This window comes from Seriola dumerili, unplaced genomic scaffold, assembly GCF_002260705.1.
Source record: "Seriola dumerili isolate Sdu_G_001 unplaced genomic scaffold, Sdu_1.0 BDQW01000120.1, whole genome shotgun sequence".
Taxonomy (NCBI): Eukaryota; Metazoa; Chordata; class Actinopteri; order Carangiformes; family Carangidae; genus Seriola; species Seriola dumerili.
In genome coordinates this window covers 738,448-748,109 of record NW_019174375.1, presented here as the reverse complement: position 1 = coordinate 748,109, position 9,662 = coordinate 738,448, and the positions used below count along the sequence as shown (strand labels likewise).

General features: G+C 45.6%; 1 protein-coding gene across 1 annotated transcript in view; it reads left to right on the top strand.

Moving 5' to 3' along the window:
* The window catches only part of LOC111223860 (endothelial PAS domain-containing protein 1-like), a 44,641-nt gene extending 35,821 nt beyond the window's left edge, over positions 1-8,820 (top strand). Inside the window, exons 7-16 of the mRNA XM_022748151.1 lie at positions 1,203-1,309; positions 4,113-4,260; positions 4,434-4,642; positions 4,953-5,170; positions 5,410-5,520; positions 5,722-6,260; positions 6,365-6,461; positions 7,273-7,366; positions 7,485-7,661; positions 8,081-8,820. Of these exons, the coding sequence (XP_022603872.1) occupies positions 1,203-1,309; positions 4,113-4,260; positions 4,434-4,642; positions 4,953-5,170; positions 5,410-5,520; positions 5,722-6,260; positions 6,365-6,461; positions 7,273-7,366; positions 7,485-7,661; positions 8,081-8,232 (1,852 nt within the window). The 3' untranslated portion in view covers positions 8,233-8,820. The remainder of the gene's footprint in view (positions 1-1,202; positions 1,310-4,112; positions 4,261-4,433; positions 4,643-4,952; positions 5,171-5,409; positions 5,521-5,721; positions 6,261-6,364; positions 6,462-7,272; positions 7,367-7,484; positions 7,662-8,080) is intronic.
* Positions 8,821-9,662: the final 842 nt, after the last annotated feature.

The window sequence follows — 9,662 nt, the reverse complement described above, 5'->3', positions numbered from 1 at the left end:
ACTCCCTGATCAGAGTCGCTCTGAAACACAGTCCGTTAAAAATGTAAATGTGAATGTGATGGTTCTGGTCTGATCTGAACCCTGAGGGAAACGTAGAGTATGATTCACAGAGCAGGAAATAAAAATTTAGATTAAATTTAAAAATGTACATTTATACTCACTTAAAATTATTTTATACAGCCAATATTTATAAGCATTTAATGATCTTTTGGCAATAAAGAAAATATTATTACAGTGTAAAGGTCTCCGTCCATGTGTAGTTTGATTATAGATCAGGTCTAGGTTCTGTATTAACACTGTGAACAATGCACAGTGTCGCACTCAGCTGCTGGCAGCTGTAAAACATGAACAGTCTTGGTTTAATACAAAAGTTGCACCATTGTATTGTGTTGTTTTTTTAAATATCTACAAGAAAATAATCCGAGCTCATAAACATCAGTGACAAACACAATCAGTTTATTTATTGGGGATAAGTTTGGTAAACCGTTAACTGGTAAAAGTCACATTCCACCTTCTTTAATTTAGGCTAAAACTCGTCGCCTGCATTCTCAGTCCCAGATTACCCTCCCCGCTCTCCTTTCTACCCATAAGACCTTGCGTTCAAGGGTCATTTCCTGTTTGATTTACAGCACAACAATCTTTTTTTTTTCTTTTCTTTCATGTTCAACACTCTCATACGTCCATGTAACTAAATTCGACTGCCCTTGCATGTCTCTTATTTGCTGATCAGATTACTGTGATCCTGTAACCCCCCCCCCCCCCCCCCCCCCCCCCCCCCCCGCTCAAACCTGCACATTAAAGTATTTACAGGGAGAAGGAAAAAAGAAAAAAGAGCTGGAACGAAATAAAAGGAGAAGGGGAAAAAAAGGGATTTTTTAAATGAGCGAACTAAAGCCAGCAACAAAATCCTCATTAACAAAGTGAACTCGTGATGAGAGTGACAGAGAGAGATTAGCCGTTCCCAGAAGCACAGGGAGTTCGCGGAGACAGAGAATGTGAACAATTCTTATTTTTGGACGAGTGTCCACCTCTTCTGTCTGATTTAAGAATCATGTGCGAAGCCTTTTGAAGTGCAGAGGTTCAGGATGGAGAGCAGGAGCTGTCTACTGAGCATCGCCTGGGAGAGGTTTGAATTAATGACATAAGATCCTGTGTGTTATTAAATGTGTGTGTGTGTGTGTGTGTGTTTGTGTTTGTTGCAGGGTAACAGAACTGATGGGTTACACTCCTGAGGATCTGGTGGGTCGTTCAGTCTACGACTTTTACCACGCCCTGGACTCAGACAGCGTCACCAAGAGCCACCACAACTGTAAGCACACACACACACACACACACACACACACACACACACACACACACACACACTGATTAACAGGCTGAAAACAGAGCATGTCACGTCCATTCAGAGGTGAAAAACAACATTTATATTTCTGGAGATCTGGTGATAACGGCACAAAGTGAAACATTCAACCATAAAACACACACATCTAATTATTAGCATTAGCAGCTAATTAATAAAGCCTGGCTGTGCTGGTTGGCTAATGCTTTCTAGTGGTGTTATCTATTAAGGAAAAACTCCTGCATCTATACTTTTTGTTATTTCTACAGATATGTGTGCTTATATATTTCTGTCTGTATATATGTATGTGCATGTGGTTTTTTTCTTTAGGTGTGTGTGTGTGTGTGTGTGTGTGTGTGTGTGTGTGTGTGTGTGTGTGTGTGTGCAGAGCAGGGACATGGTATTAAGATGTCTTTTATTAAATTAAGCTTAGCCACTGATGGCCTGATGAGGTTTGCACATCTGCTGCCACAAACACAAACACAGTGGACAGGGGACCAGGTGGCCACTATTACAATCTAATGACACTGTGTGTGTGTGTGTGTGTGTGTGTGTGTGTGTGTGTGTGTGTGTGTGTGTGTGTGTGTGTGTGTGGCACTAACGAGGCTCTGAAGTGTCATGGCTTTTCTCTCCATTGACAGTACTACATCATTAAAGGTTCTGAACAACAGTGACAGAACAAGAGGAAAAGTGGTAATTTACCTCTGTAAAAAAAAAAACACCCTAGCAACATAATGGCAGCTTGTGTGTGTGTGTGTGTGTGTGTGTGTGCACTGTAAAAAAACAAAACATTGCTGTTACCTGCTGCATCGCTCAGGGTTTTCTGCAGTGGAACTATTCCTGAATTTTAGAACCACAATCACAAGTTTTCTTTCTTATTTTTCCTCCATAATCATTTGGCATTTATCATTATTAAACACTGTTTTACTAAAAACAACCACAGGAACTTAAAAAAATAAAATAAAGTAACAAAAGTTTCCAAAAGTCTGATTTCAGTCTGATATCAGGAAATGTTTGATTGAAGAATCAATAAATGCGACTAAGAAACATGTAACTTCAGATTTAACCTTTTAAGTTTTATTTAACAAGAAGTAACTGCAGTTTTTATTCATTCAAAGATTTTTACTAAAACTATAGAAAACAATAAGATTTGAGGTGAGGTCGTGTGTGTTCTGTGCTCTGTGTGGATTTTATGTTCTGTTTCCCGTGGTCTTAGTCGTCTGTGTCCACCGTCCTCGGTTGGCTGAAACGTGCTGATATAAAGGGCTCTCTATCTCTCTCCATGTAACACACACACACACACACACACACACACACACACACACACACACACACACACACACACACACACACACACACACACACACACACACACACACGACCCGCTCTCACGGCCAACGTGACCAGTGTGTTGATCAGCACATGCTAACAGCGCTCTCTGCTACATCATGTAATGTTGCCCTGAGCTTCCTCAGTGCGCACACACACACACACACACACACACACACACACACACACACACACACACACACACACACACACACACACACACACACACACAACACACACACACAGTCACTGGCCTTATGTACACTCACTGACCACAGTCCTGGTCCTTTCCCACGCCAGAGCTGAACTTTGGACCGTAGCCAGCACATCTCCTTCTCAGCTCAAAGTCAAACATCCCACTTTACTCCTGCAAACCTTCAGTTGACTTCACAGCCTCATGCAAAATAAATACACAGATGTTTAATTAATAAGTCAATAATTACACATTTAAATAACAAAAAAAAATAAACAAAACAAAAAAAAATCTGTGACTTTAATGGACTGAACTGTAGGTTCGTTTCCTTCTGAGAAGCTCAGTGTCTGTTCCCGCTCTCGACAATAAAATGTGAGCAACTCAATAACTTTGCACAACATCGAACAATGATAGTGTTCAATAAACACAACTCCAATGAGTCACTGGTGAGTTAGAGGTGTGTTGTTCCTGTTTTAGCAGAAAGATAATATGTTTGTCGTTATTCAAAGGTCTCACTTTTTCCTCTTCTTCTGTGTTTTATTTTGAAGTGTTGATCTGTAAGAAGATATTATATTATTTGTGATTTCTTCTCAATGTAGTTTTACATCTCCTCTCTCAGGCTTCTCTCTGGAGCTCTAGCAACAACAGGTCGGTGAGCCAATCAGAAGAGAGGAGGCTCTGAGCCTCAGTGACTGCTTTGTTGTGACATCACAAAGTTCCAGAAGTCCTGACGGCTGGTTTTAAGGCTCAGTTTCTGAATACAGGCTGTGTGCATTTCTCTGTGGACTGAGGCTTTGATACTTTCACAGTATTAATATAGAAGCTAGAGCTGATCTATAATCACACTACACATGGACACAGACCTTTACACTGGATTGGACCTTTAATTTATTTAAAACAGACCAAAAATGACAAAACTTATTTTCTCAGAAGAACAATGTTTACAAACTTTTAGAGGAGATGACGTCACATTTGGCGCACCGGTGACATTACACGTGAAAGAGGTGTGTCCCTCGCCACGATCGTAAAAGATCTGATCAGACGAGGAAGCGAGAGGACAGTTGTTTCTGCGGCATAAAACCATAAAAGTAACTGTCGCTGGCTGTGACCACAGCGGCCTGTTATGGCTGGCTGTCAGCCTGGATATGATCATGGGCAAGCAGATCAGTTCCATACTGTAGCTCCCTTTTGTGACCAAACATTATGCACTCATAGCTCTCTCTCTCTCTCTCTCTCTCTCTCTCTCTGCAGTGTGTAGTAAGGGTCAGGCGGTGAGCGGTCAGTACCGAATGCTGGCTAAGAACGGAGGCTACATCTGGGTCGAAACCCAGGGAACTGTTATTTATAACAGCCGCAACTCGCAGCCCCAGTGCATCGTGTGCATCAACTATGTCCTCAGGTGAGCGCTGCGGTCCCCGGTATTGTGGTTCTGGCAGATTTCAGATTTTGTCAAAATGAGGCTAAATTTGCTGGGATTTATTGGAATAATTGGATTTATCGGATTTCTTGTTTTTCTCGTGTCCGCTCACAAAACCCCCGTCTCACGCCGCCTCTCCGTCTCCGACCCTGCAGCGACATCGAGGAGAAGTCGATGATCTTCTCCTTGGAGCAGACGGAGTCCCTGTTCAAGCCGCGCCACATGAGCAGCTTCTTCACTGCCGGAGGCGCAGGTGTGACCGGAGAGCCGGGAGACGCCCTTTTCACCAAACTCAAAGAGGAGCCCGAGGACCTGGCCCAGCTGGCTCCGACGCCCGGAGACACCATCGTTTCCCTCGACTTCGGTCTGTACTCACGTCTGTCCTAATTTGTGTTTCCTGAAGAATCAATTTTCCAATTATATTAATCTTCAAATAAACCCAAAGTTTTCTACATACATACATGTTGCTATGGTTACCTGCTATTGAATATATTTTATACATAGATTTCTACATAGTCTAAGGCGTCCTGTTGCTGTCCAGTCAAAAAAGTAACTTCCTGTAGCCGTGGTGATGTTTAAGTATTTATTTGTTTTGATTTTACCCAAAAGTTGAAGCCTCATGTGGCATCAGCTGTTTTACTCTTCGCCCTGACCTCCGTCTCTCTCTCTTGCAGGTCGCCCTCAGTTCGAGGTGTCCGCCGCCGCCGCCATGCTCCCTCCAGGACCTCCGTCCTGGGCCAGCGAGAGTCACAAGGCGGGCCCTCCGGCATCAGGCCAGACCCCGGCTCCGGTCCCGGTTCCAGGGGACATGGCTAACATGGCCGGTACATTCACAGTGCAGCAGAACCCGCCGCCGGGCAGCGCCACCCCGAGCCTGAGCAGCTGCTCCACGGTGAGGACGAGGACGGAGTGTTAAAATGAAAAGAGTGATTAGTTAGTGGGCGATTGACTGGTTGTTCTTTCTGTGTTCAGTGAGGCCTGGGGGGGGGGTTAAAGGACACCAACAGTGGGCAGTGTGTGTGAGAATAACGGGGGTGGATATTTGGAAAGAGCAGTGAATACCGTCTTTGTCAAAACTCACTTCTCGCTCCTTGTTTCTGTATTTCCTGTCCCCCCCGCCCCCCCCTGCAGCCCAGCAGCCCAGGTGATTACTACAGCTCAGTGGAGAGTGACCTGAAGGTGGAGCTGACGGAGAAGCTGTTTGCTCTGGACACAGAGGGCAACAGTCCTGCAAACACTGAGGTGGTTTTTCCTCTTTGTCTCTTTGTGCTGTCAGTCCATTCATCTGAATAACGAGGCCTTGACTTTCCTTGTCTCTCCTCCTCTCTCAGCGGAGGTCTCTTGGCATCAATCTTCTCTGTTTGGGTTTGAACTTTGGTCGATCTTGTCTAAACTACTTTTCGTTTCATTTCTAACAAACCATGTCGTCTTTCACTTTCCCAGACGGACTTAAGCGACTTGGACCTGGAGACTCTGGCTCCTTATATCCCCATGGACGGAGAGGACTTCCAGCTGAATCCCATCATCCCGGAGTCCGAGCCCCTGGAGGGGGGTCCGGCGGGATCCATGGGGAGCAGCAGCAGCCTGCCGCAAACACGCCAGGCATCCCATCAGAGCTCCAGCAACATCGCCGGCCTCTTCCAGCCCCTGTCCTCCCCTCCTCAGCCCCAAGGCCACTACCAGCCCCAGCCAGCTGCAGCCTGGGCCACAGGGGAGAAGAGAGGCTCCAGCCATGGGACCGTGAACCCCCGCTCGGGGTCATACATGATGGGTCACATGCAGAATCCCCCGTACCAGGCCCCGGCCAGCACCCCTCTGTCCTCCATGGGCGGCAGGCAGAATCTGCAGTGGCCGCCGGACCCTCTGTTAACCTACCAACAACAACAACCACAGGCCACCAAGGCCTACCGCATGGACACTTTGACAGGAGAGGCGCGCCCGTCCTGCCAACAGAACATGACGCATCTCATGCAGAAACAGAGGTGAACAACGGAGGTTGAAACGACACAGTTAAAAAAAAAAATTAGAGATGTTTGTGTCTTTGCATTGAATCAAGTGTTAACTCTGTGCTCATGTGTCCGTGCAGGTCCATTGACAACTTTATACAAGCCTACAGAGACATGAGTCCCGCCAGAGTGGCCATGACCAACAGCTTCAAGCGCTCCTTCACCCAGATGGCTGTGGTGAGTGTCTCTGATGAAGACAGTGTTTTTCACATGAAAAGAATCATTACGGGGTGAAGATCATCAGTGTGCCGGTGCGTTAGTGATGAGAGTTTCTCGTGCTCAAACCAACTCCACTTTTTTGGTTTTTCATCGTGCAAAACTTTTGAATATTACCTGCTACATTTCTTTTTTTATTTTTCGTGTCAACTTCACCAGGGTTAATGGCTAAAAAGTGTTTTTCTGACCTTTGACCTCCAAAGTCTAATCAGCTCGTCCTTGAGTCCAGGTCAACATTTTTTACCAAATTTGAAGGAATCGCCTAAAGGCGTTACTGAGATATTGTTTTGTGAGGTCACAGTGACCTTGACCCTTGACCTTTCTAGTCAGTTCGCCCCCGGTGTCCTAGTGAATGTTTGTGCCAAATTTGAAGAAGTTCTGTCGAGGCGTTACCAAGATATCGTGTCCAAGAGAATGAGACGGACGTACGTTTTTCTCCTCTTCTAACATGGACTAAAAAGAGGTTTTAGTTTTTCACACCTTGCCTTTATCGATTCCTGAGGTTCCAGGCAGACGACGCGGAATCACCGAAGAATGCTGATTGGTCAGAGAAGAATCGGGGGGGGGGGGTAGTATCTGCAGTGGAAAAAGAAGAAGCAGCTCATGATTAATAGAGAATATGCAAAAGTTTTAACACCTCATATCACGTCTTCATTGATTGATAACGAGATCAAGACTGTAAAGGTATAAAGATGATGAAGGTCAGTTTCTCACGCTCTTCTTCGTTGACAAACAGCTGATGGAGAATCCGTTTGATCCGACTGTGTTTCAGGGTGAAAGTAAGGCGTCAGAATTCACATGGAAGAAGATGAGGGGCAACGGCTGTGTCGCCATGGATCGCTCCCTCAGCGCAGGATCACTGACAGGTAACGAGACGTGTGAGCCTGCCGAAAAATATCACGACATCATCATCATCATCGTCATCATCATCATCTCTCTCTCTCCCCAATCACAAACACCTGACCTCTCGCTCCTTCCTCTCAGAGTCGGGGATGAGCAGGATGATGTCAGGCAGCATGTCCTCGTGTCTCAGCTCCCTGCAGCAGCACAGGAAGTCTCAGTATCCTGGAAACGGGATCGGCGGCGCCAGCGAGAAAGTCTTCGCCCAAAAGAGCTGCAACTACACCGATTACAACATGCTGCCTTCTAACAAGCCCGCCGGTGAGTTGACCTGACTGTGAAGAGAGTTAAACTACCAGGAAACATATCGAACATCTGGATCCGGTTTCTGATTTATTTACTAATAGGCTGCATAAAAAAAATCTCCTTATGGACTCATTTTATGCTTTAATTGATTCATTAAGCGCATATAAGATACAAATGTGCCAGTGCATTAATAATATTTCAACCTGTTTCCAGTGCAAATCAACTGGTTTCACGAGAAGTTTAGTTTCTCTTCTTTAAAGATTTATTCTCAGTTTTAATGGAAACAGGTCAAACTGTGGCAGATTTTCTTTGCTTCTTAATGTTTCTGGGTTTCTGCTTGAGTCCAAAACGACCAGATAAAGTGGAGATTGTCGGTGTCTTGGGCCTGTTTGTTTGTGTTGAATCACTCACACGGATCCTCTGTCATTTTCCAGGTCTAGCTAGTCGTTTGCTGGGCCCCTCGTTTGAGCCCTCCTGTCTGCCGGAGTTGACCCGTTACGACTGCGAGGTCAACGTCCCGCTGCAGGGAAACCTGCACCTCCTCCAGGGCTGTGACCTGCTGAGAGCCCTGGACCAGGCCACCTAGAGCCCCAGATTCAAACCCCACCATAGACCCGGACTTAATCCCGGCCCTGAACCTCGACCTGCAACCCGAGACTTAGAGCCTAAATCTTTACCTTCATACCTCTGGGTTTTCTGAAAGCTCTGAGGCTAAGCTACCTATAGGGAATGGTATTCATTAGCTTATATGACTCGGCCCCTCACTGGTTCTCTCTGTAGTTCTGTGCCTTGACCATCTAAACAAGCTGAGATATCAGGGTCAAGCCACTTACGCCCCCTTGTTTCCCCTCGCAAACGTTTGACTCAAATCAGACGCAGGTCGACCACCGATGTGCGAACGTTGCCCTGCATTGAGCCGACCGCACACACACAGGACCCAGACATGTAAGAAAACGCGGGTCAGTCCAAAACGATGCCCGACCTGAGTCCTGTGTTAAAGTCTCGACACCGGGACGTCTCTGGTCACCGCCGGGTCTTTGGTGCAAACGGGTTATTAGACACACGATCTGCCTTAAAGGCCAGCTCTGCCCAAACACCTACAGCCATACGCCGCGTCATACCAGCTGTTTCCTGCCGTGACTTACGTGGGAATCCATGACCATGCTACACATAGGCACACGGGGGGGTGGGGGGGTGGGGTGGGGGGATTCAAACCTACAACACTGTCTCCTCTGCAGAACTACAGCCCTGATATGAACTCTATGCAGCTCGGTTCCCAGCCTTACCTTCTCTCTAGCGGCTAACTCGTTTCGCTCCGAGGAGAGGATGTTATTCTACCTACACATTAACAGAGACACTGTGTTCTTTCACTTCGTGCATTTGACCAGCAGATAGACCCCAGACCACTTTTCTAGTTCCAGTCAAAGCCTCGAGCGAGAGCTGGGCATCGTGAATCGGTTCTGACTCGTAGACATTTTAAAATCAATAAGAACCGAGGATTCTTTTTCGAAGACACGCTCTTTGATTCCGTTTATTGATTCCCAAACTTTTTGATCGGAAAAAAAGGTGCAATATGCAAGATCGGTAACCAACACAGCACAGCGCTGGTGATAGCAGCTGTTCCCAACATTTGCGTCTGTTTTCCTCTTGGATTGATTCATTTTAATGATCGTAGGGATAAAACTTATTAAATTAAATCACATGAAACAAGCAAAAATTAGTCTAAAGTCTGGGAAAAAATAAATAGAAATCTGTCAACAAGAGCAGGATTTTATTTATTATAAGCATCATTTTTATCTCCTTGTGACCACGCAGGAGAAATTATAATATGTCAATAGGAAAAGTATTATTAACCTGCTTAATGCACAATTTTAACTTGAAGCAATATTTTGCGAAATGGAACTTTTCATATCCGAGTTGTGGCGTCTGTAAAAACCGCCGTCACGTTTAATTGGAACGATATCACGAGAGGAGAAAACCCAGGTTTATTCACATCGCTCGGTGGAAACTCAGAAC